The sequence below is a fragment of the Pan troglodytes genome, chromosome 10 (assembly GCF_028858775.2).
Source record: "Pan troglodytes isolate AG18354 chromosome 10, NHGRI_mPanTro3-v2.0_pri, whole genome shotgun sequence".
Taxonomy (NCBI): domain Eukaryota; kingdom Metazoa; phylum Chordata; class Mammalia; order Primates; family Hominidae; genus Pan; species Pan troglodytes.
The window spans coordinates 68917584-68945510 of NC_072408.2; the positions used below are offsets into that span (position 1 = coordinate 68917584).

At 37.2% G+C, this 27927-nt stretch overlaps 1 protein-coding gene across 14 annotated transcripts in view; it reads left to right on the forward strand.

Moving 5' to 3' along the window:
• The window catches only part of ITPR2 (inositol 1,4,5-trisphosphate receptor type 2), a 499386-nt gene that overhangs the window by 208808 nt on the left and 262651 nt on the right, over positions 1-27927 (forward strand). For all 14 annotated transcript variants that reach the window (XR_010148345.1, XM_063786880.1, XM_016923764.4 and 11 more), the window contains 7 exons: positions 2686-2743; positions 4639-4804; positions 5770-5943; positions 24355-24444; positions 24566-24691; positions 26947-27069; positions 27712-27912. Coding sequence is in view for 13 of the 14 variants with exons in the window: in XM_063786880.1 (XP_063642950.1) it covers positions 2686-2743; positions 4639-4804; positions 5770-5943; positions 24355-24444; positions 24566-24691; positions 26947-27069; positions 27712-27912 (938 nt within the window). In the remaining variant the exon portion in view is untranslated. The remainder of the gene's footprint in view (positions 1-2685; positions 2744-4638; positions 4805-5769; positions 5944-24354; positions 24445-24565; positions 24692-26946; positions 27070-27711; positions 27913-27927) is intronic.

The window sequence follows — 27927 nt, forward strand, 5'->3', positions numbered from 1 at the left end:
TAACAAAAGAGCACAGTTATGATTGTAAAAATTTTGTGACTATTGAAAGAACTTTAGAAAAACTAAGAAATATTAAATTACCATTTTTTTTTGGACAGGTCAGTCCAAGTCATTATAGGCTGAAAAGTATGTCTTATTGAAGATTTAGCCAGCTAATGGAATTCTTTTTGTGAGAATAGGATTTGTACACAGATGTGAAACTTCCTTCTACTGCCACCACTGTGACATTAAGAACTCTCCCCTCTTCTTCGTCCATCAATCAGTTAGGAATGATTCAGTGATTACAAGCATGTAGTTAAAATGGATACTAGACCAACTGTCCTGCTGTCTGAATCATTAGTCCCATCAAAAGGCAGCATGCCGCTGCAGAAGGACTTGAGCTTGTCTAAGCAAGACTTCTCTTCTGGCACCTTTGCAATGGTGTTGTTTTTCTGCTTCTCAGAAGTGTAGAACCCCAAAGGGCTATTTCCAGGAATGATATGGCAGAACCAGGAAGTCTTGCTGGCGGTTGCATTGACAGTAGCATAAAAATTATTGACTCCCAGAGGCCTGGCTTCTGGAAACATGAGTTTTAAGTGTCAGTAAAGTACCAGAGGGAAAGTCTAGGGGCACCCCAGAAAACCCTTTCTCTCTACCTGATCTCTTTCCTTTTTTTGTACCAGTAAGGGATACCTTTCTGGGGAGAATTATTTTTCCATTTTTATATCTTACTGTGTTTCTTTTTATGCTTTGGAGATGAGAAATAAGTGGTGTATTTTATCATTTAAACATGTTACCTTGGCCAGGTATGGTGGCTCACACCTGTAATCCCAACACTTTGGGAGGCCGAAAGGGGCGGATTGGTTGAGCCCAGGAGTTTGAGACCAGACTGGGCAACATGGCGAAACCCTGTCTCTACAAAAAAATACAAAAAAATTAGCCAGTAGTGGAGGTGCGTGCCTTTGGTCCCAGCTACTCAGGAGGCTGAGGCAGGAGGATTGCTTGAGCCTGGAAGGTCGAGGCTGCAGTGAGTTGAAGTTGCGCCACTGCACTCCAGCCTGGGCAACAGAACAAGACCCTGTTTCAATAACAAACAAACACACAAAAAGCCCCATGTTATCTTAGTAAAGTTATCTTCAAAATGTTAGTGGTGTGGGACAGTAAGGAATCATGATTGGTTCACATAGAAAAAAAAATGCCCTTTCCCACAAGAAAAAGGGACGGAATTTTAGTAATACTAAGCTTAGGTAAAAAGACCATGGTGTTTGGAAATAACCATATAATAACAAGGCTAATTGTATGTATATTTTGATTCTTTAAAGAATTATCCTCCCATTTATCACTCATTTAAATTATATGTAAGTATGTGCATATGTATGTATATATGATCTATATATACACACAAACTTCTCTAGATAAGAGGCACCTTTGTAACTGGTGCTTTCTGATCTTTTAGACATATTTTTGATTACAGCAATACATTAGTTTGAAACATAGTTTACGTTAAAAAATTACATTGATGTCTTAGTGGAACTATATTGTGATTTTTTTCAAACTGTTAATTGACTTAAATTTTTTTAATTTTTAATTTTTGTGGGTACATAGTTGATGTATATATTTGTGGGGTATATGGAGTATTTTGATGCAGGTATACAATGTGTAATAATCATAGGATAAATGAGGTATGCATCACCTCAAGCATTTATCTTTTGTGTTACAAATAATCCAATTATAGTCATTTAGTTATTAAAAAATGTACAACAAATTATTATTGACTATAGTCACTTTGTATACTAGATCTTACTCATTCTGTCATACTATATTTTTGTAACCATTAATCATCCCCACTCCGCCCACCCCACTACCTTTCCCAGCCTCTGGTAACTCTTATTCTACTGTCTATTGCCATGAGTTCAATTGTTTTAATTTTTAGCTTCCACAAATGAGTGAGAACATGAGAAGTTTGTCTTTCTATGCCTGGCTAATTTCATTTAACATAATGACCTCCAGTTCCATCCATGTTGTTGCAGATGACAGGATCTCATTCTTTTTTTTAATGGCTGAATAGTACTCCATTGTGTCTGTGTACCACACTTCTTTATCCACTTGTCTGTTGATGGACACTTAGGTTGATTCCAAATCTTAGCTATTGTAAATAGTGCCTCCATAAACATGGAAATGCAGATATCTCTTTGACATACAAATTTCCTTTCTTTTTCGTATACACCCAGAAGTAGAATTACTGGATCATATGGTAGCTCAATTTTTAGTTTTTTTTTTTTTTTTGAGAAACCTCGAAACTGTTCTCCATGGCAGTTGTACTAATTTACATTCCCACCAACAGTGTATGAGGGTTCCCTTGTCTCCACATTCTCACCAGCATTTATTATTGCTTGTTTGTTGGATAAAAGCCATTTTAACTGGGGTGAGATGATATCTCATTGTAGTTTTGATTTGCATTTCTCTGATGATCAGTGATGTTGAGCACCTTTTCATAAACCTGTTTGCCATTTGTATGTTTTCTTTTAAGAAATGTCTATTCAGATCTTTTGCCCATTTTAAAATCAGATTATTAGTGTTAATTGACTTTTGGTCGAATAAAGAAATGAAGACAAAAATATTTTCACATCAATTGATATTAATATGACTATTATGGCTCCTAATTAAAATAGGATAAAGAAGAGATTTTACCATTTATCTTTGCAGCTATTGTTCCTGATATAGATGAAATTGCAGCTCAGGCAGAAACTATGTTTGCGGGAAGGTATAGTAACATTTATATATCTTTATCTTACTTGTGAATAAGATTTTACTTAGAATTCTATTGATACTTTGATATTGTTCACTCTATATCTATTTATTTTTAGACCCTCTATTGTTGCTAACATAATTTCTGCCAGAAATGAAGCTGCTAATTTACTCTAGAGGAGAAAGCATAGCTTTTCTTTAGGTCAGGTGAAAAAAAGGACAAGAGAGATGAGATCAGTGTATTGAACTTTCCTCTGAATTCTTTGCTTTTCTTTCCTCAAATAATGACAGCCCAAGAATGCCCTTTAACTCCCCTGGTATAAATATCACTGAGTCTTGTAAAACATTGCTTCCCTGAATCTTAGATATTTGAGGCAAGAAAGTAACTTCTTTAATGTTATCATTAACTTTATATGTGAGAAATAAAGCCATTTTCTGCCAATTGGAAATACCCATGATTAAATAAAACAAGACACCTTTGACATGACTAGCCTCCTTTGCCATCAGGAATCCTGCCATTTATTGTTTTAATATTGTTTCTTCTTCAGAAATGAAGTTAATAGTGATCAAAAAGAAAAATTAAAATGTTTAAGCTACAAATTATTAAGCTTCTGGTGCTCATTTATATTACAGACTTGACATGAGACCTTAAAAACAGTCTGAACAGTAGTCTTTCCTTATCTGCTAGGGTTACATTCCAAGACCCCCAGTGGATGCCTGAAACCACAGCTAGTACCAAACCCTGTATACACTGTGTTTTTTCCTATATATACATGCGTATGATAAAATTTAATATATAAATTAGGCATACTAAGAGATTAACAACATAACTAATAATAAAACAATTATAACAATATGCCAGCATCACCACTCTTGCACTTTGGGGCCATTATTAAGTAAAGTAAGGGTTACCTGAACAAGCTCTGTGACCCTGCAACAGTCACCTGATGACTGAGACGGCTACTAAGTGACTAATGATGTGGCAACACGTACAGCGTGGAGATGCTGGCAAAGGGATGATTCATGTCCCAAATGGGACAGGCAGGATGGCACAAAATTTAGAACTCGTGAATTATTTATTTCTGAAGTTTTCCATTTCATATTTTAGGACCATGGTTGACCATGGGCAACTGAAACCACAAAAAGTAAAACCACAGATAGAGTTGGGGAGGGTAGTGGGGACGACTACACTAAGCATCTTATTGCAGTTTTTGTTGTTGTCATTGGAAAGACAAACAAGAATTAAGAATTAGGGGCACAAAAAGAGGATTTTTATCTCTAGTGAACATTTAGTTTAGTTTTTATATTATAGTACTAGCTTGTGGTGTTGTATTTTCCTATTGAAGAATTTCATTATTCTCTAGGAGAAATGAACCAGTATATGATTTCATCTTGAAACAGATGGACCTTTTGTTCCAGTGGAACCTCACCCGGAGTCCTCATACGCCACACCTGTGGCCACTCTGGTGCTGGTTCACGCACATGTGCGCTGGCCTCCCCCACTCCTCCCCATCTGTCATGTAGGGGGGTCTGTAGGGCCCCAGAGGAAATCAGTCATCGGTGTACATCCAGCCTAGCACAGCTCCTCCCATAAATGCTTTTGGATTGATGCAGATGCCCATCTTTTGTCTATGCCAAGGTGAGCAACTCATCCCAGTTTGCCTAGGAACCCCTGAGTCTTGGATAAACCGGGATGTCTGATCACCCCTGCTTTCATGGACAGACACAAGCTTTTCTTTATGATTGTTTCCTCATCAGTTACATGAGGAAAACAAAGAAAATGTTTTCCTGTTCACTTCCTAATTTGGTAAAACAAATGATATACCTCTGAGAATACGTATACAATTCTAATACTGAAGTGTAGATGTTATATAAATAGGAGTCACTTTAGAAATGTTTTTGGTTTTATAGAAAGGAAAAAAATCCAGTTCAACTTGACGATGAAGGAGGCAGGACGTTTTTACGGGTCCTCATTCATCTGATCATGCACGACTACCCGCCTTTGCTGTCTGGAGCCCTGCAGCTGTTGTTTAAGCACTTCAGCCAGAGGGCGGAGGTTTTACAGGCATTTAAGCAGGTAAGATTGAAGAGCCCTCAATGCATCCACAGCAAAAGCTCTGAAAGTGTTAATAACATCCAACCTGACTTCATGGCTGCAGAGGTAATGACACTGTGTGGCTTTTCCTGGAGACACTTTCTATTTTTAAACAGAGACATGGCCTTGTCTATGCCAGAGACATGGCCTTGTCTATGCCAGGACGTGATCTATTTAGAAGGTATTCCCCACAAGTGATTTTTTAGTTAATGTCTTTAAAACAAATGAAAGGCACCAAGATTTAGGAAGGCACTGGGAGATAATAATATGTTAGGAATTTTGTTACCACTGCTATTATTTTATCCTTAAATTTTACTGATGAATTTGGGTAGGAGCACCAATAGCCCTGAAATAATTATTTTATGATTGAAAACTGCATAAATCCAAAAAAAACGAACAGTTATGGATCTAATCTTTTTCTTTGTGGTCTTTGAATAAGACATCAATCTTGAGATTATTAATTAGTAATACGTAAGTGCTTACATATGTTTCACTATTTATTTAACATAATAGGGTATTGATCATTTAGGCAGTTTTACAGGAATATGTTAAAAGAATATGAAATAAAAGGGTAGTTATACATAAAATACATATATGTATATGTCATATAATACATGTAAATTATAAGAAAATAAAAACTTGTATGATGAAGTTTAGATTGTATCTATTGATATTTTCTCCCAGTTGTTTTTGTTTCTGCCTCTTTTCAAACAGAGTCTCAGAAAAATTAACTTCAGCAGTGAAATTAAAGTTAGGGTATCTTTTAATCTTAAATCACTTTGAAAAGTTTTGCTAGGGCTCACTTAAAAAAATTATAATGTGTGAAAATACTGGTTAAGTGTTCACACTTCTAGGTAGGTTTTCATGGTCAATATACATCTAAAATATTCATAAATATTCTAGAAATAGTGAACTTCAACTAAGAGATTGAAATTCTTCTGTTTTAGGTGCAATTACTGGTGTCTAATCAAGACGTAGATAACTACAAGCAAATCAAGGCAGATCTAGACCAGCTTCGACTGACAGTAGAAAAGTCTGAGCTATGGGTGGAGAAGAGCAGCAACTATGAGAATGGAGAAATAGGGGAAAGTCAAGTGAAAGGTGGTGAAGAGCCAATTGAGGTTCGTTTCAAGATCTATTTCAAAATACTCCAAATGATGTCTTTTAAGTCAGATATATAACCACATGCTCTACAATCAAAATTGTTCATAAAGAAAAATTCTGTTCTGAGCAACAGAGCACAAAATTTTCATTTGCTAAGTTGTCAGTTAACTCCGTAAACTGGCACTTTGTTTAGCTCTTATCAATTTCTACCACTTCTTACCTCATCTATCTAGTGTTTCACTCTTTGTCATTTCCACGGTAAATTCTATAATTCAGCAATCAAGAAAATAGGAAGGAGTGGAAGGAGAAAAAAGGAGTGGACCCTAAACTGAGACCTGTAGGGAGAGGTGAATTTTTGTGGACCCTTTTGCTGTGGCCATTTTTTTGCCAAGCAGTAATTCATTCCTATCATTATGCACATCCTTATATAATATATAAAAATATCTAAATGGAAGACCAATATGCTTTATTGCCAGTATGAAAATACCAAAAATCTAAAGAGTGACTGTCATCTTCTGTTGTATTGGCTTTTTTAGTGTGTTAATTAGTTGCTGTTTTCACATTTCACTAAGTACCTATAACCACTTAAAAAATGTTAAATACTGCTTTAGTAGTCATGCTTAGATAAAGCACACTAGTACCAACATCATAATTGTTAATACAAAAAGTGTTGTAAATGCCTGTCTGGTGTTTTATATAGTTGTTTTTTAATCTGCAGGCATATAAGCCGTTTTGATGGGTTTACCTGCCTTAGCTTTTGTTATTTGTTGGAGTACCCAAAATATTGTGAAGTGAAAAGTGAAAACAGAGCAAGAGATAATTAATCAAAATGCTTCTGAAATGCTTTGGAAGTTTGGGACAAAATACTGGAACGTGGGCTTCATTGCACACTGATGTCTACTGGGATTTCCTTTGCGGCCCTCGCAGCCACAAGTAGATGCCCTTTATTTCCCTTTTGGCTTTTAAGTTCCACATGAGTTTATCTCATTGGCAGAAGTTGAATTGAATTTAGAACTTCAGCTATAGGGGAATTTGAGAAACCAGCTCTGTGATACAGAGGGACCGTGAGGGGTGGGAATGCTTGCTGAATGCCAGGTAATAAAGTGCATCATAGAAAGGACAATGCATAGGTTATTAGCATGGGTTTTGGAATCAGACACCCCAGAATTTGCCACTTGGTATATGTGTGACTTCGAGCAACTTATTTTCATTCTCTAAGTTTTATTTTTATTGACTATCAAATGGACATCATCATGGTACTTAGCTCCTGGAATTGCTGTAAAGATTAAATGAGGAAACCCTATGCACGTGGTAAGTGTGTCAGTTAATATGGCTTCAGTGGGAAAATATGAACAACATGAAAATATATACAATAAAATGACATATTACTTACCAACAAGTCAAGAAGTAAGACTCCAGCTTTAATTCCTTGCCTCAGTGTTGTCATCATGGATCAGCTGGCTTAGTTTTGAAACCAGTCTTTCTCCTGACGGCATCATGGCAGTAGCATTCTAGATATCACATCTGTGCACGACAACATCAAGAAAGAGTATCTATTTCTGGGTCTCCTGTTTAGGGGCAAGGAAACCTTTCCTAGACATCCCTCACCTTATTTCATGTCTCTTTGGCCAGAACAGAGCCAGATGTTAAAACTCTACACCAGTGGAGTACAGGATTAGTTTAGATTACGTAAAAGATGTCGCTCAAGCTAGGATACATCACCCTGAATTACCTGGGAGAACGATAGATGGCCGAACAAAATTGGATTCTTCTAGCAGGGAAGAATAAGAAAGAATGTTGGTTAGCAACCAGCAGTGTTTTTCAACATTAGCATTCAGTCAGTGTTTGTTGTAATTATTGTTTTTATGTGTAACACACTGTGTTGTTTACTATGGTGGATATGGAATTATGAAATTTTAGAGTTGCAAGATAATTGTAGGGATAATCACCTCCAGTTCCCTATGTGATATATGTGTTCTCTATCTCTAAATATCTCACCTGAGTGACATTATTTCTTTAAACAAAGCAAACTTCTGTAGCTGGAAATTCAGTACCACCTGAGGTAGCATATTCTGTTGATATTAAGGTACAGCTTAAGAAATAGAGTATTGCCAGTAAGAAGTTGATGTGCTCCCTCCCTATATAACAGAGGAAACCACTATCATGAATTTATTTTGACATTTTCCTTGCTTAGTAGTTTTACCATGTGTCTGTATTTCTAAAACATAAGAAATATATGAGGAATATTTATTTAGCCTATTTTGTACATGTTTTCATTTTTCATCCTTGTTGATGTATAACTGCAACTCATTCATTTTCTCTAATATATATTATTACATTTATGCACATGTTTATCCAGTTAGCTGTGGATGGACATTTGGGCTCTTCCCGGTTTTGGTGTTTTAAAAGAAAATTTGCTACTAAAAGCAGTGCTGCTGTGAAAGCTGTTGTATGTCACCTGGTGCACATGTTCAGGAGATTTTTCGGGATATCTACATAGGAGTAACACATGCAGTATGTTCCCCTCTACCAGACAATGCCAGTTGTTTTCCCTCCACTAGTGTATGAGTGTTCTTCTAGCTCCCTATCCTTATGATGGGTGTTTTTCTCACTTTCCCACTTTTGATGATTGAGTACACTTGATATATTATCTCCGCTGTGATTTTCATTTTGCTGAATTAGTTATGAGGTTGAGTTTTTAAATGTTTATTTGCCATTTTACTTCCTATTCCAGTTTAGATAAAGCTAAATTCTACACAGGCAAATAGTTAAGACCTACCGATTCATGTGTACTTACTAATAAGGTTAAAAATATTCATTCACTTCAAGTCAGGTAATGCTATAAGTTCAAACTTGAACATGATATTTTATTTCTTTTTTTCTTGCTTTACTGTGTTTGTAGTATTTTCAAGTACAAGGTAAAATAGAAGTGGTAATAATGGGCATCCCTGTCTTATTTCTGATTTTAAAGGGAATGGTTCTAATATTTCACTATTGAACATAATGTTTACTGTACATTCTTTTATAGATACTCTTTATGGAGGAGCACATTCTCTTCCTAGTTTACTTTTTAAAAACTACAAATGGTTATTGACTTTAATTAAATGTAATTTACACATCTATTAAGATTATATTATTTTTTATTTAATCTGTTCACCTAAATGACATAAATCTTAAATAGAGCTTCTACCGTAGTAACTTTGCATCCTAGATTTAAAATATCTTGGTGATTTGATTTTACATTGCTAGATTCTGTTTACTAATACTTTCTGTAGAATTTTACATCTCTGTTGCCAGTGAAATTAGCCTGTAATTTTTCCTTCCTTCCTTCCCTCCTTCCTTTCCTCTTTCCTTCCCTCCTTCCTTCCCTCCTTCCCTCCCTCCCTCCTTCTCTCCTTCCTTCCCTCCCTCCCTCCCTTCCTCCTTCCCTCCTTCCTTCCCTCCTTTCTTCCCTCCCTCCGTCCCTCCTTTCTTTTCTTTTTTCTTTCCTTTTCTTCTTTTCTTTCCTCTTTTCTTTTCTTTTCTTTCTTTCTTTCACTGTTCCTGTCAAGCAGTAGTATTGAGGTTACACTAGTCCCATAAAATGAGCTATAGAATATTCGTTTTTCTTTGTGTAACATTAGAAGGATCTGTTCATAAATGTTTGGTAAAACCTGTCTGCAAAACTGTCTGGACATGATATTTACATTGGGGAAAGATTTTGACTACTGATTCAATTTTTTAATGGTTATAAATTCATTCAAATTTTCCATTTGGAGTTAATTTGTTGTGCATTTTTCTAGCCATATATTGAAATCTTCGAATTTATTGGCATAAATTTGTTCATATTCTTTTGCTATCTTTTAAATTTCTGCTGTATTCATAGCTTTGTATCCCTTTTTCATTCTTTGTGTGTTTTGCTATGGCTCTCTTCTTTTCTCTAGCTCTATCCAGCTCAATCTTTCCAGAGTTTTATGTACAGTTTACCCTTGAACAGTGTTTGGGGGATGGTCAGGGGTGCTACCCTCCCGCACAGTTGAAAATTTGTTTATAACTTCTGACTCCCTCAAAACTTAAGTACTAATAGCCTACTGTTGACTGGAAGCCTTACTGATAACACAGACAGTCAATTAACATATATTTTCTGTGTTGTGTGAATTATGTAGTGTATTTTTACAATAAAATAAGCTAGAGAAAAGAAAATGTTAAGAAAATCATAAGGAAAAGAAAATATATTTACTGTCTATTAAATGGAATTGGATCATCATAAAGGTCTTCATCCTCATCATCTTCGTGTTGAGTAGATTCAGGAGGAGGAGGAGGAGGGAGGGTTGGTCTTGCTGTCTGAAGGGGGGCAGAGGTAAAAGAAAATCTGTGTATAAGTGGACCCGCACAGTTCAAATTCATGTCATTCAAGGTCACCTGAATTTTACTCATCTCTTAAATATAGTCTGTTTTGGGGTTTGTTGAGATTCTGGATTTGTTTGCTATTTTATTATACTTATCCTACTATACTCTATCGTTTTATGTTGACAGACTTTTCGATTTAAAAAAAATTGGTGGTATAATTTCCTTCAAAGGAGCTGCATTCCCTGAGTTTTGACAAATGATATTTTTATTATTTTTCAATATTAGATACTAAAAATTTTTCCACTGTGAGTTCTTTCTCTTAGAATTACTTGGAAGTGAGTTTTTAAATTTCCCCATGCGGCCGGGCACGGTGGCTCACGCCTGTAATCCCAGCACTTTGGGAGGCTGAGGTGGGTGGATCACAAGGTCAGGAGATCGAGACCATCCTGGGTAACATGGTGAAACCCCATCTCTACTAAAAATACAAAAAATTAACTGGGTGTGGTGGTGGGTGCCTGTAGTCCCAGCTACTCGGGAGGCTGAGGCAGGAGAATGGCGTGAACCCGGGAGGCGGAGCTTGCAGTGAGCCGAGATTGCGCCACTGCACTCTAGCTTGGGCAACAGAGTGAGACTCTGTCTCAAATAAAATAAAATAAAATAAAAATAAATAAAAATAAATAAATAACTTTCCACATGCATAGGCAAAATTTACCTTTTTTGTTAATTGAATTCTTAATTAACTTGTGACAAGATAATTTAGTTATTATGATATCATTTCTCCAAAATTCATTGAGGTTTGCTTTTTGACCTATTGTGCATCCAGGTTTTGTAATTGTCCATTGTGGCTTGAGAAGAATGTGAATGGGTGTAGGATTCTTAATAGATGACTGGCAAATCAAGCTTATTAATTGTGTTTAAATACTATATTTAATAATATTTTTATTTTCTTGACATATCAATAAGTGAGAGAGATTTGTTGACATTTTCCACTGCAATGGTACGTTTATCAATTTCCCCTTGCATTTCTATTAATTTTTACTCCATGTGTTTTGAGACTAGGTCATTAGATGCCTGTAAATTTGAAATTATTATATTTTTACTGCAGAACAAAAGAGTTTATTAACTGTGAATTATTTCCCCTCACTTCTGATTATTTTATCCCATGTCTTCTGGCTTCCATTGCTGCTGTTGAGAAGTTTGCTCTGTTAAATAGTGGTACTTTAACTTTGAAACTCCAATTAAGTTCATGTTAAACTTTATTAGTGAATATATTACTATATAGTACATATCTGTTCATTTCCTTTTTACATTTTCTCTACCTATGACTTTGTATGGCATATGGATAATTTTTTTAGACTCATCTGAGTCTCTCTTCAAGTCTGTCTTCTTTGCAGTTTTCTCTACCAATTTACTTTTAAACTTCAGCCACTATATTTTTTATACCTGAAATTTCATTTTTTTCAAACCTGAAATTTGAGTTTTTTCAAATATATTTGGTCATTTTTTATCATGCTTTGTTGTTTTCTAATTTTTTTGATTCCCTATGGCTGTTTTATGGTCTGTATGTGGTAACTCGGAGATCCGATGTACTTGAGATTTTCTTGTTATTCTCACTCATGTTGTGTTTCATTATATTTTTGATCATCTTTGATTATGTGCTCATATCTTTTTTCAAACTGACTTCATTTTTAGAGCAGTTTTAGGTTTAGAGAAAAATTACACAGAAAGCACAGAGTTCCCGTATAGTCCCTCTTCTCCTCTCTCTTTTTCTCCGATTGTTAACATCTAGAATAAGTGTGGTACATTCATTATAATTGATAAGCCAATATTGACACAGTATTTTTAAACTAAAATCCATAATTTATTAAGGTTCATTCTTTGTGTTGTTTAATTATGGGTTTTGACAAATGCATAATGTCATGTATCCACCATTGCAGTGTCAAACAGAATAGCTTCATTGCCCTAAAAATTCTCTGTGCTTCACCTATTTGTCTCTCCTTCTGAACCCCTGAGTCCCTGGCAACCACTGATTTTTTTTCTCTGTAGTTTTGCCTTTTCCAGAATTTCATATAATTGGAATTATATAATATGTAGCTTTTCCAGACTGGTTTCTTTTACTTAGCAGTATATGTTTAAGTTCTTCCATGTCCTTTTGCAGTTTAATGCCTCATTTTTTGTTATTGCTGAATAATAGTCCCTTGTATTGTTTATCCATTCACCTATTGAAGGACATCTTGGTTGCTTCAAAATTTTGGCAATTATGAATAAAGCTGCTATAAACATTTGGGTGCAGGTTTTGAGCTCGTATCTTTTGACCTTAGTCCTGGGGTTGACATAGGGTATGTTTTCCTGCTTAGAGTATTTGTGATTGCCTTTGCCTGTTGGCAGGGGGCGCTGCTAGCCTGAGACCACATTACTCCCATCCTATATACCTATTTTAAGGCAGGAGTTTTGGGTTTAGCTCCCCAAACTAGACACTTGCTCAGAGTTTCCTTAGTCTTTGGGTTGCAGATCTAGTATTGTCATTTGCCTTCAGGGAAACTTATCTTGTGCCCTTGTTGCTTGGAGCTCTCTGGTCAGGTTTCAGGTTACATTTTTCCCTTAGAAGATGGAGGGTGGGGTCTCTGGGAGTTGTCCTTTGTTTTCTATGGGCCCAGAAATGTACTTAAAATAGGTTTATTTCTAAGATCTAGTTGTTTTGTAATAGGAGGGTTCTTTGCAGTTTTAAGTTGGCCATTCTTGCCAAAGTCTTTGGGTTGTATTTACTTCAGGTGTTCAGTGATTTTTTATTGTCATGAACCCACATTCTTTGGAACTTTGTATGTGGAATTTCTCTGAGGTCTGTAGTTAAGGCCTTATTGAGATTTTATTTGCCTCTGTGAAGCACTTTGGGACACTACATTCTGTAACCATATTGAACATACCTTTTGGCTTGGGTCTTTTGGGACCCCTTTAGATTGGACATTCTGGTCCCCAGTCTTGAGTGAAAGTGAGCTCGTCTTGTATATGGGAGCCTCAAGAGAATTTTTTCCCCTCTTTTGCTTTTGATGAGCGCCAAGGCCAAGATAGGTGCCCTTTTGCTCTTCTGTGGGCCATGTCTTTCCCTGGTTTATCATTGTGGGTATCACCCTTAGGTATTCCTGACTCTATGCCGGGGTCTCTGATCAGACCTTCCATCTTGCATGGGATCTGGATTTTGTTTCCTTTTTGCCGTGTGTGTGTGTGTGTCTGTGTATGATATAGCAAAACTCAGAATCCAGCTTATTAGGTATGGACTGATGCCGTCAGAGCCAACAATGAGTCTAGTGCTTGATTATTGCTCTGAAATTTTTATGTATTTTCAGGGTTTCTGGCCTTGCTACTATAAAGAGACGTTTTAAATATTTTATCAATCACTTTTAGATGTTATACAGGAGGGATTTCTCTGCACTTTATCATTTTCTGTTTGACCATTCTTAACAAGAGACAACTCTTCTTTGTTTTGAGCCTGTGTATTTGTCTCAATAATATCTGTTCAAACCTATGCTGGGTTTGGGGCAACATGAATGGTCACACTTAATGAACTGTCATGTTTCTCCAGAGTAAAATCTTTCTTTCAAATGCTGTGTAAAGTGTACATTTCAGTCCCGTTGCTTCATGCTTACTTGCCTCTGTGCACACTTGAATTTCTCCTTTCCATTCTTAAAGTTTGATATCTGGACTCAAATCTCATATTCCACTTGCCCTCAACGAACGAACACACTTCATGAACACCCAAAAAATAGGGTGACAAAGTAGTTGATTAAATACTGAACTATGTAGTACAGAAAAAGGAGAGGCCAGCGTGGGCCTGATGACTGAAAGAAGGCCTCACTCCAGATTCTGCGCATAGGCCTATTCTGAAGGACTGGGAGGAGTTAGCATGTATTCAAGAATAATAAGAGAAGTAAAGTTCAAGAATAAGCGATTTGTATTTGCAATGACTGGAAACTGGGAGCCTGTGAAGATTCTTGGGTAGAGAGGTGAGCATACTATTTTGGAAAATTTAGTCTGACAGAATCCGGAATGCTTCAGAAGAACAAGAGGCTGGGTTGGGACACCCATTAAGAGGCTGTTGTACGAATTCAGGTGTGAGCTTCTGAAAGCATGGAGTAGTGAGGTAGCAGTAGAAATGTATGCAAATAGGTGGATTGGGAAGCTGGGAGAATGGTACCTATATAATGGATTAATATAAGGGGAACAAAAATGAGAAACTGTGAAGTTACTAATTTATATACAGCCAAATAATCTGTATTATGCAATAACCCAGCAGCCAAAGATAGTGGCAATGTATTGTAAACAGGATGAAATATATCACAGTATCAATGGAAACAGCCAGTAGCAGGCAGCACACACACTAGCAGGCCAATACGAACAATACTCCTTTGTTGTTTAGTAAATCTTACAAAGGCTGTAAACACAGCACCATCAGCATTGTTCTAAAACAGCTCATAATGGTCTAACTTTGTGCCTGCTTAGATATCAGAAGACCAGATAACTTTAATGTGATTCTTCATTTTGAGAATAAAAAATATCTCCAATAACATAAAAGTGTGAGGGGAAAAAAAGTTTTTTCCCTCAGTGGTAAATTTGGTATACTCTGTTGACAATAAATGTGAATTGATGGTCTGTCTACTAACACTAACAAATCTCAGTTTATAATCCAAAATTATACCATTACCATACTTGATCTCTTATAAATAAGGAGAAGGGGATGGATTTGGTTGTCTATTAAGCCCATTGCGTCCCTCGAGCCTAGCAGCTTTATTATCTATTGTATATTATAGTGTTTCCCTTTATTAAACTTATCGTCCCCAGCATTAAAAGACTGTACCATCATTTCTGAAAGCTTAAAGGCTAAAATATAACAAGTTGACAATATCAGTAGCATTAGGAGCAATTACTAATTCATCACTTTCAAATATGCATTGACTTCTAAATATAGGAAGGAGAGATTAACTCAGGAAACCGTATCCGAGTAGGTTAAGTCAGGATTACCCTTATGTTCATCCACCACTTTATTTAGGGTTGAGATGCAGGTCATGTGGGCATTGCAGTGCTTCAGAGGAAAGTTCCTCATGTTGTTTATTTTGATTGTTAATTTTTCTTACAGTGATTTTGTTTCTCTATTTGTGTGTATACCTGTATTTATCTCTATATCTGTCTACTCACCTGTATATGGTTGCCAGCTTCTTTTTCTTTACTTTTTTTTAGAGATGAGTCTCACTCTGTCACCCAGCTGGAGTGCGGTGACCCTTTTTAAAAATTTGACTTAGACTCTCACTGATGTAAATTCTCATGCTTAAACTGTCTATCTAGTTTTTACTTCAAGGACTATATAGTTCATTTTCAGGTTATTTAATTGGTTCTTTTTCATATCCATCTATTCTAGATTCATATCTGCCTGTTTTTACTTCATAATTATTTTTGTTCTTTTAATGGATGTGTGATGTAAGGAACAGAATTAACTAAAAAATGTCCCTAGGGGCTCACTCTGGGTTGTCTGGACAACGAGGTAGCTGGGACTGTTTTTGCAGATGAGGAGTCCCTTTCTTCCAAGGGGCTGTGTACTGATTTTGGCTTCTCGTAGGACCAGTGGCTTCTTCCCCTCAGCAGAGACAGTCCAATTTCTATGGGCCATGGGCTAGTGTTCGAAAGATTCCTGTAAACAACAGGCACTGCCTGGTGCCGGAACAGTTTGTGTGTCCCTTTATTGAGACGGTTACGCTCCAGCTTGCCCCATAGGTAGTTACTGTGGTGTTGCGGGGAGTGGTTGCTTGGAAATCTAGACCCATACTATCCAGCGGGGCACCCAGCACTCCTGTGTGGGGAGATGGGAGGAGGGGGGACCTGTGCCTTCTCTTCTCTTGCTGTTGCTTGGCTTGTAGCCTGTCCTTTCCCTGAAAAGGCTATCCTTCATTATCCATGCTGAGCGATGCTGTGACATAATCCTGAACACTATTGCATGGCACATGGCAACCACAGAGGTACCCACTGGGCATGAGAGATGCTATTCCTCACTATCTCTATGATTATTTTAAACATACCTATTTACAAAGCCTGTCAGAAAAGCTCTTGATTGATTATATTTCACTGGACATGATATAATATTATTATTGAGTTTTTTGGTTGACATTTTTAGTATTAATGTTCCTCATAGGAGTTTGAATTATAGTTTGCAGATTTATCTTTATTATTTATTAATTATATTACTTTATTAATTATGAATTAATTCCTTCCTTCCCTCCCTTCCTTCTCTTTCCTTTTCTTTGCTGATTTTTCTCTAGTTCTCCCTAGGTAAACCTTCCCTATCTGATAGTTTTTCTATTACCTCCACATCTCATTACTTTTTGAAAGCAAAAACTGTATTCCATTCTTTGCCTGCCGCTTCTGATCTTTTTTCCTTTGATGAAGCAAGCAAAGTTGCAAATCCCTGTAGAAGGATGTATATTAAGAAGGTTCTCCTTTTCCAAGTGTTGGTATGAGATTCTGTGAAGTGGGAAAATAGTTCTACATAAACTTATTACTTCAGTCAAACTTGTGATCGATTAGCTGACTTTTGACAGAATCTGGTAGAATGTCTAACCCTGATGGCCTGGGACAGAAGCAGTCCATGTGTTCTAGACAGAGTCTTGCAGCTTGACCTGACCAATCAGGGACATGGTGGTAATTTCATGCAGAGCTTTTATTCATTAGTTTTGGACAGTGCTTTTCTGAATTTTCCTTTTATGGAATCTGTTTTCTTGTCTCCAGTTTCTATTTTTGCCTCAGACCTCATTGTATATTTATTTGTTTATATCATTATACATATTCCCATACTTATGTCTGAGCTCATTCCACTGAAGGTGATTGTGACAGATGAGTTTCAATAAATAAGCCCCTTCACATGACATACATATGAAAAATAACTTTTGGTTTATAATAAAATGCTTGTTTTACACATTCTTATCCTATTTGGTTATAATATAAATTCTTAAATGTAAGAATTATACTTCCAGAATGTGTTATTTGAATTACTTGGTTATTATATCTTTTTTTATGAGAATTTGTTCCCTTCTCATTTTCTAACCACATTTAAATTGATACTGTTTGAGTATAAACTTAGTATTTCCCTTCATGCTATAAATAAGTTACTATCTTTTTTTTTTAACTTTTCCATTTGTTCTTTTGGTTGTAGACAGGGTCTTGCTCTGTCATTCAGGCTGGAGTGCAGTGGTGCAATCACAGCTCACTGCAGACTCCACTTCCTAGGCTCCAGCGATCCTCCCTTAGCTTCCTGAGTAGCTGGGACCATATGTGTGCACCACCACGCCTGGCTGATTTTTGTATTTTTTGTAGGCATGGGGTTTCACCATATGGCCCAGGCTGGTCTTCAACTCTTGAGCTCAAGCAACCCACCTACTTTAGCCTCCCAAAGTGCTGGGATTACAGGTGTGAGCCCCTGCGACTGTCCTCCACTTGTTCTTAATTCAATACAAGTTGTTAGTGAAGATTCTATGTACCCATATGGTTTCTTTTATTCAGCAAGTGGCTAACGAGGAAATAATAGTGACTGATTCATTCAAATCAGAGAATACATTTGTTTTTAGATCAGGCAACAACATTTCTGTAATGATTTCTTGGGGAACAAGTGAGTGTAAAAGGCAGTGCTGATTCATCCCTCTCACACATCTTATACATACACCCCCCTTCTTACAACCATGTCCGTCTGGGTGAGCTATAACCCTATTGTGACTAGGGAAGCTTCCTTCATACAATGTATCAGTATCAAAGTCAGTCTCTAAGGGTTCTATTATGTTGCTGTTTTCACTTCCTGTACAGTGCTTTTCTGTTGACCAAATGCCATTCTGTTGACCAAAAGGTTCCCCATGCTTTCTACATTTTACATAATACTGTTGAGTTTTTAGCCATCCCTGGAGTTACATCAGAAAATTTCTGGGACATATTGCTGTATGATAATAGGTTCCTGATGTGTTCTTTTTTTTTTTTTTAAATTTAAAAGTAAACTTTAGTGTCAAAAATGCAAACTTGGGGAGCACAGAAAGATCACACACAAGGCTGCCACTTCACACACTTGGAGGGGTTGCACAGCAGCCGGGCAGAGGGGCCCCTCACTTCACAGACGGTGGGGTGGGCCAGGCAGAGGCCCTCCTCTCTTCCCAGACAGTGGGGCGGCCAAGCAGAGGGGCTCCTCAATTCATAGACTGTGGGGCAGCCAGGCAGAGGCGCTCCTCTCTTCCCAGCGAGTGGGGCGGCCAAGCAGAGGGGCTCCTCACTTCACAGACTGTGAGGCGGCCAGGCAGAGGCGCACCTCACTTCACAGACAGTGGGGCTGCCGGGCAGAGGTGCTCCTCACTTCCCAGACGGTGGGGGGCCCGGGGAGAGGCGCTCCTCACTAGGTTCCTGATGTGTTCTTATGAAAGCAGTTACTAGTTACATTAAACATTTCCAGTTTTTCCTAATACCTGTCTAAGCAAAGATGCTGCACCCCAGTGGTACGAACTTTTTTTGTTAACTTATTTATTATCAGAGATGCAGATTGTAAAGGAGATTTGGGTTTTGTACTAGCACATCAGGTTAAACATTATCAAATATTAACTAAAACGACATCAAATGAGTCAAAAAATGCCATTATTTAATTAATTTATTTATTTTTTTGAGACAGAGTCTCGCTCTGTCGCCCAGGCTGGAGTGCAGTGGCACGATCTCGGCTCACTGCAAGCTCCGCCTCCCGGATTCACGCCATTCTCCTGCCTCAGCCTCCCGAGTAGCCGGGACTACAGGTGCCCGCCACCACTCCCGGCTAATTTTTTCTGTATTTTTTTAGTAGAGACGCCTGGCTAATTTTTTTTGTATTTTTTTAGTAGAGACGGGGTTTCACTGTGTTAGCCAGGATGGTCTCGATCTCCTGACCTCGTGATCCGCCTGCCTCGGCCTCCCAAAGTGCTGGGATTACGGGCGTGAGCCACCGCGCCCGGCCGCTATTATTTTGTCTTGGGACGGAGCAAAAGGAAAAAAGGTTTGGGGTACGGTTATGGATATGTATGTATTCTCTAGAAGGGTAGAGCTTTGCCCCTGACTTGAGGAAACATCTGGAAGGAACTTATCTGCAAGTAATGCTGGTCACAGCCTCTTCTGCCCATTGTGGATTTTGAATCAAGCCTTCAAGCAGCCTTAGGTGCTTCCCAGGGAAGCAGAAACCGACAACCATGATACCAAGATCGTGCAAAGTAGCTTTCCAGGCAAGGTCATAGAAATTGATCTAGGGTGATATCTTCCTAAATGACTAGTACATGATGTTATCATTAGATGGGAGAGAGAAAAAAATACCTCCTTATCCCACAGAGGGTTATTCAGTTATCTGAAAGAGGCAATATTTATTCTGAACAGCTTCAACTACATTATAATCTTTAATCTGATTGGCGAATCAAATATAAAAGACCGGTTATTAAAATTTTTTTTTTGCATGTTTTGAAGGGAGGTGAGGATAGAAGAAGGAAAGCATTTGGAGCCTGACGTTGCGGGGAGGGTGGCTGGTTTATGGTGTCACTGACTGGTTTAAAGAATGGTTGCACCAGAGAAGGCTACCAGTACAAGTGGTGAGCAGAAGGCCTTGCAGTCTTGCTGACTTGGCAACTTTGCTGAGGATGGACCTCCTTAAACTTCAGTGGGATAGGGATAAATAGAAGGCATGCACCAAGTTATTTTAATCATGCAGCTGCAGATGTAGGCAGCTCTACATTGTAGGATTTGGAAAATTCTATTTTTAAAATCATGATTGCCCTTGGTTAAATTAAGGAGCTGGATTCCCATTAATCAGTGCCAGTATTTATTTATTTATTGAGATGGGTCTTACTCTGTTGCCCAGGCTGGAGTGATTAGCACAATCATAGCTCACTGCAGCCTCAAACTCTTGGCTCAAATGATCCTCCTGCCTCAGCTTCCTGAGTAGCCAGGGCTATAGGTGAGCCCACCATGCCCAACTAATATTTTTTTTTTTTTTTTTTTTTTATAGAGACAGAGTCTTTCTATGTGGCCCACGCTAACCTCAAACTCTTGGCCTCAAGCAGTCCTCCCACCTTGGCCTCCCAAAGTATAGGGGTTATAGGCATGAGTTATCATACCTAGCCAGTGCTAAAATTTAGTTTACCCTATAGTTCCTATAATATTACTTTCTTATATAATTTTTGCTATTGATGTAAAAGTTTCCTTGCCTGATGCAAAAAAAAAAAAAAAAAAAAGGGAGGAACTATCTTTAGAACCAATATTCACTCTTTGTTTCTCTGCCTAGAACCCTGATGCCACCCAATTTCTAGACTATTCTTGGTCTCTTGTTTTTGAACCTACTGTTTTATGTTATGGTATATACTATGCAATTAAAAATACAGCTACCGCTAAAATCACGGAACTAAGCTGTTTTCCATATTCTATTAGGGGGAATAAATTTAGGTTCTCCAGATGATAGGAAGCAGTTACAATAAAATGCAAGGACGTTTGGAGCATCGTATTTATTTTTCATCACTGTTGTCAAAAGGATCATTTGGAGATGTGCTACGAGCCTTTTACTGTTCTAAGTGTCACACTTTTTTTTTTTTTCTAGGCCCATTCAGCTCTGGGATGCTGCATAAGTCATACTTCTACATTTTGCACTTTTCTAATATTTTGTCATTAGAATAAATTCAGGGTTTTGTAGATTAGGCCAGTGATGTAGGGCTAAAGTTTATAGAATGTAAAGCATTGTATAAGACATGAAGAATACAGCCAATTTCAGCTCTTTCAGAAGGAAAACTTTTGGAGCACCTTTATTTAGACCATTTTGGCATCAGAATTAGAAAACAAAACCTAATTGTAGTTATATAGTTTACATATTTCTCAAATTACCCTGATGACTGCTTTGGAATCATCCAGATGTTCCATGGGTTTTTGTTCGATTTAATTAAATTGAATTATTTTCTGAAATTAAAAGGGGTTGTTTGTTGAATTTTCCAATGTCACTGCCTTTTGTTGACTGCTAGCAATTTTAAATTAAAATCATTATTTTTCACCAATTCCCACACATACAGAGTTTAGCATTGTCTATATCTTCACCTGGGCTGAACTAAAGAGTATAACTTTTTGTAATGTAGTACATTTTACCTAAGATTACTTTTCTTAAAACAAGACAGTTGCTTTTTCTTCAGATTATTGCTTGAAAAACAGGCTTAAAGATATCGACCAAAGCTTCACCTGCCTTTTTAACAGCTTTCTTTAAAGTTGACATATATCAAAAAATATCTCTTTTCTAACTAAGAAGCTTTGTCAATCTTTAGAGCTGGTAATGTCTTAATCCTGGTTTGTGGTACAAGTGTGTGTGTTTGTGTGTATATGTTTTAGTATTTCTTCTCTTACAAAAAAAAATGAAATGGCCTTTTAAAAATCCAGCCTTCACCTTTGTGATCGGAAAAAGGAAATCTAATTATATTTTTAGCTTTTGCAGTTTCTACTTCTCATCAATTAATTATTTTTGCTATCAAATGGAAAATCTGTTTGTTTTATACTCTGACCTCTAGCCTCTTTCCATCTAAATAGTTTTCATTCATCTTAGCCACTGGGTTGTGTTTTCTTTTCTACATTGGCTTTACTTTCATATATAGTTTAACAAACACTTTCTCATATATATATATATATATATATATATATATATATATATATATATATATATAGACTGAGTCATGCTCTGTCGCCCAGGCTGCAGTGCAGTGGTGCAATCTTGGCTCACTGCCACCTCCACCTCTCAGGTTCAAGCGATTCTCCTGCCTCAGCCTCCTGAGTAGCTGGGATTACAGGCATCCACCACCACACCCAGCTAATTTTTGTATTTTTAGTAGAGATGGGCCAGATTGGCCAGATTGGTCTCGAACTCCTGAACTTGTGATCCACCTGCCTTGGCCTCCCAAAGTGCTGGGATTACAGGTGTGAGCCACTGCGTCCGGCCTCTCCTATAATTTTTAAGATTCACTTCATGATTAACGTCTTGCAGGTAATATCCTGCATTCTTTTCTCTCTTTTATTTACCTGGAGTGGTGGTTGGACTGCTTTCATTTCTGTCCAAATATTCATTATGATAGCTAGGCGATATAGCTCTGGAGTCTAACTTAGTAATGTTTTGAAGGCTTTCAGTGTTTTGATCTTTTACTTTTTGCATTTCCAATTCTAGTGAGTATGAGTGACAAGTGGTCAGCAAGGTAGAAGCTAAGAGATGAGAAAAAGTCATTAAAGGGTAGAAACTGCTGTTGTACAAGAAACAGGGATGAAGCAGGGAGAAGAGGAAGAGGAGATGGAATTTTTGAATTCATGCATCAAAAATTTTGTTCTTAGAGACACAGTGGGGAAGATAGACAGGTTTGTGGATATCACTGGAAATTTTTGGGTGGAAAAGAGAAAGTGTCCATGTAGAGGCATTTCTGTCTATACAGTAAAATGGGAGGAAGAGGTCACTTGTTAAAGTGAAGTTGAGACTGGGAGCCTCAGGACAATATTTGCCAGAAAAGAAGCAAAAGAAAAATATAAAGCTGAGTGAGGAGTGTTTTGGCTCAACGTGGATTAAGTTGCTCTGCTGCTTGAAGCCTTTCATCAGCACTGTTTGATTAGCAAGGAAAGTATTTTTTTCTTTCTTGATGTTTATTAATTTTGTGATTTGTCCTGGAGCACAGTAGGAGAAACAACTTGGGACGAATAAATCATATCAATTGGCCTCATGTATCTTTATAACTTTTTCCTGAGCTTAAACTAGGGTCCCCTTTAACTGCAAGCGCCTAACACCATCATTATAGTCAGGAGTTTAGGGTGTTCTGGACCCACATTGAACTTGACATGCCTCCCAAGTGCAATTTTGAATAGATTGTAAATGAGGGAGGCCATCAGACCCCACTCTGATTGCCCAATCTTTGCGATGGACCCTGTCAGTTCTTGCCGTTTTCCATATAACTAGTGTGCTTGTTCTTGCTGCAGTACCTTTGGCTAAGGTGACTTCTTCTTCACCTGGCAAGGCTTTTCCCTGCTCATTTAAACATCCTTTATGCCTAAGTAGACAGTTTTCATCCTTCTAGACCTTGCCTTAAACTTGACCTCCTTCATAAACTTGTCTAAAGCTGCAGCTGTTCTCTTTCTCTCTCTTTCTGAATAGTGAATTCTGCCCAGTTCAAATCTTTATTGATATATTTCTCCCTGTTTTCTTAGGTAAACTGTAATTTTCTTGTGAGAAGGACCATATCTTCTTTGTATCCCTTTTAGATCCGTTCACCATAGTCTAGTGCCAGGTGTGCATGACATCTTCATAAATGTTCAGAGTGGAATTGTTTGTCACTGGTGTTTGATTTTCATAAGGTGACACCAGTAGTTGATGTTTCAAATATGTCCACTCCCCATATTTGCGATACTACAGATAATAGTTATTATAATTAAGTATCTTTGGTGTTTCAGGTTTTCTTAATAAGCTTTATTAATTTGGTAATTTAAACATTTTATTTTAATTTGCTTTTTATTTTTCTCTCTTCATTTTCATGGTTCTGTATGTTGGCCCAGAGTCGTGACTCTTAAGGATGCCATGGTAACCTGTCAGAGAATTGTTGTGTTAAGTTGTTCTTTGCTCCCTTCTCTGAGATGTGCTCAGCTGTGATGATCTGCTCCATCACTCTTTTTTTCTTGCAGTTCATTCCTAGTGATTAAATGATCTTTTATGCCCTGTATTTTCACTATTTCTTCTCATATAGGCAATATAAAGCCACAGCATGTCTGAGATATATATGTCTCATATGGATATGCACTAATAATGTGTATGAAAACTTTACAATTTAACTCATATAATTATAGGTCATTCCAGTTAACTTGTCATTGGGTTCTCACTGGGTAGTGGTAATTTGCATGGCTCAGTCAAGCCAAGGAACTTTTTATGCAATAAAAAAGTACAAAAGAAACATTTAAGTTGAATAATAGATTTATTACAAAATAATTACAAAATATATTTATTATTTAATACAAAAGAAATAAATTTAACACAAAGCTACAAATGGCATAAAAGTACATATTTGTGTTCCTTTTAGGAATCGAACATTTTAAGTCCAGTGCAGGATGGAACAAAGAAACCTCAGATTGACAGCAACAAGAGCAATAACTACCGGATTGTAAAGGAGGTCAGCAGATACAAAATATTCTTATATAGGTTTATATTTACATGCCAAATAAGTTTTGCTTATATATTATACTTAATATTGTTATTTGTTATATTTGATGCTTTCGCTCTTCCTTTTAAAGATTTTGATCAGGCTAAGTAAACTCTGTGTACAGAATAAAAAGTGTCGGAATCAACATCAACGATTACTGAAAAATATGGGGGCGCATTCGGTGGTGTTGGATCTTCTGCAGATACCCTATGAAAAGGTTAGTCCTGGTTATTTTTTGTTCTTTAGCTTTTTATTTTGATACAATTTCAAATGTTTTGCAAAGTTCCAAGAAATTTTTTCTTTCTTAATTATTTTAGAATAAATCACCCACCAGGTGCCCCATCACCCCTGAGCCCTTTTGTGTATGTTTTCTACAAACAAGGGTACACTACCATGTCACCACACTAGAGTCTTCCATATCAGGAAAGAGCAAGGCACTTTACTGCCACCTCGTCCCTACACGCTACTCAGATTTCTCCCTTTGTCCCAATTGTTTTCGACTTGAAGAAAAGATCCACTTCAGAATCATGCGCTATTCGATTGTCATGTTTATTTAAATCTCTTCATGCGGGAACTCCCATGACACTGACACTCTTGAAAATAGCCAGTTATTTTGAAGGATGTCCTTTAATGTGGATCATCTGATGTTTCCTCGTGATTAATACAGTTAGGCATCTTTGGCAGGGACATAACCGGAGTGATGCTGTGTTCGTCTCATTGCTTCCTATTTGTTGGTGCACGATTTTGATTTGTCCCATGACTGATGATGTTCACTTTGATCAATTGATTGAGGTTGTGTCTGCCAGGTTTCTCTGATTTTTCCCTTTGTAATTCCCTTGTAATTAATAGGTATTTTGTGGAGCAGTTCTGTGAAACTAAGTAAATATCCCATTCTTCATCAAACTTTCAACTTATTCATTTATTGTGTTTATTTTTATCAGTATGGGTTTGTATATGTTCATTTTATTCAATAGGTTATAAAGGGTTCTATCATTATTTATTTTGATTTCCAGATTGTCTCAGATTTGACCAGTGGAGTTCCCTTGAGCTAGACTATCTGTCTTCTAACATCCCCCCCCCCACCATTCTTTGATTACTTCCTTGCTTTCTGGCACAATAAAATGTTCCAGGTTCATCTTGTATTCTTCTTGCTTCGACTCTAGAATCAGCCATTTCTTCAAGAGGCTCCATTTCCATTTGGTAGGAAATGGTATTTAGGAGCAAAGTTCTGAGAACTGAGTGTGCTTATTGCTTTGGGGTGTTGCCCCCATAGGCCCTCTAAATAGGCAAAGCTAGGGAATATGCATATGTGTGGGTGCATGTAGAAATTTATTTAATATTAATATAAAATACCACTGAAAACATGAGTCCATCTGAATTCCTAACAATGCCCACATGACAAATGGTACAATCAACTACATGGGGAAATTTTAGGTAGTTTCACTGATATTGTCACAAGACCAGTTTTAAGAAGACAAATTTGCTTCTCTGTGAATTTTGAGACTTAAGTTTCTTGTTAAGATTCTTAGAATCAAATGATATTAGCTTAGTATAGGACTTTGGAAAATGGCAATGAATAAGGATATTCACTATTAAGAGTGTTAAGAAAGAGGGGGACAAAAAGGAGAAAATAGAAGAGAAAGCAAAGAGGAAAAGAAAAAGAAATAGGTGGAAATAAGAGACAAGGTAAATAGCAAAAGGAAGGGACAGAGAGATTGGAGAGAGGAAGAACTGAGATGAGTGAGTAATAAATATATATACAGAGAAGATTGACAGAGTGGAGGAAGAGAGGAAGTTTGAATAGAGAGGAAATAGAGTGAGAGCAGAGCAGGAGAAAAGGGGATGGGAGCAGAAGAAATAATAGGACAAGAGGAGAAGAAGAGAGGAGATGGAATAGACGTGGGAGAAAGAGTAGGAAAGGAAGATGTATGAGAAAGAGAGTGAAATAGAGTAGGGAAAGAGAGGCAAAGAAGAATAGAAGCAGAATGATGGAGATATAGGCATACTGCAAAATGAGACATTTAAAGGAAGGGAAGAATTATGGGGACTGGGGAGTACAGCAGAGAAGGGAGGAGAAACAGAGAAAGATAGGGACAGAGAGGAAAGGAGGACAGAGGAGGTGTGGGGATGAAGCAGAGGAGGAAAAGGTGGCTATGTACAGAGATGAGGAAACGTGGTGGACAATTGGAAAGATTGGGGAGAAAGAGAAGGGCTGTGAAATGAAGGGGGCATTGGAAAAGTAGAGCAGAATAGAATCAGGAGGAATAACAAAGAGAAGGTGAGAAAGATCTAGAAAACAGAGAAGAGGGACAGGAGGGGAAACTGGGAGAGGTGTGAAACATAAAGGACACAGAGAAAGGAGATCAAAGATTGGCAGAGAGAAAAATGGTATATGGGTGAAGGAGAGATTTTTGCATAACATTTGCAGTCTCCTATGTTTGTTTCTATCATGTGCTATTCTTTAACTTACAGAATGATGAAAAGATGAATGAAGTAATGAATCTAGCCCATACATTTCTGCAGAATTTCTGTCGAGGAAATCCACAGAATCAAGTTCTTCTTCATAAACATCTGAGTTTGTTTTTAACTCCAGGTGTAAGTATTTTAGTGGCTTCTAATATTTCTAGTAAAGTGTGTATCAAATTTGTCTCAGTAACATTCATGAAGAGAATTTTGTTACACTTCCTTGCTTCATTTTTTTTTTCCTTGTGGAAATTCTCTCTCCAGAAGTGAATATCTTTTTTTTTTCATTAAGGAAACTTTTAAAGAAACTTGAAAAATTGCACAAGTTTTACATGCAAATGACAATGTCTTTTATATGTATATAGTTAAATGTTAGGGAAAAGAAATGGTAGAACAAAGAACTAACTCACAATACCATGAGTAAGGTAAATATGGAAAACTCAGAGGTGGAGTTTGCCCTTGTCTGTAAAATGTGTTTGAGCAGATTTTATGGAAGACCTAATTTTGAATTCATAATTAATCTCAAGAATACTGTTGCCAATATGTTGCACTTTATGATAATAAGCTCCTTTCTCCAACTAAATTCCTCTGTGAGCTCAGTTTTCTTTTAATGGTTAATGATCTCATTGCATTTTTTGAAAGACATGCACAGAAAATTCACTGTGGCTTCGTATAAAATATAAAACTGATCACAAGCAGGGCAATTAGTCTAAGTACTGTAGAATAGAAAATTGATCTTGTCAGAATTACAAGGGCACGTTCCTCTGTGTTTAGCTCCTTGAAGCAGAAACCATGCGGCACATCTTCATGAACAATTACCATCTGTGCAACGAAATTAGCGAGAGAGTTGTACAGCACTTTGTGCACTGCATTGAGACACATGGCCGCCACGTGGAGTACCTGAGGTTTTTGCAAACAATTGTAAAAGCAGATGGTAAATATGTGAAGAAATGCCAGGATATGGTAATGACAGAGGTATGTTCTCAGTTT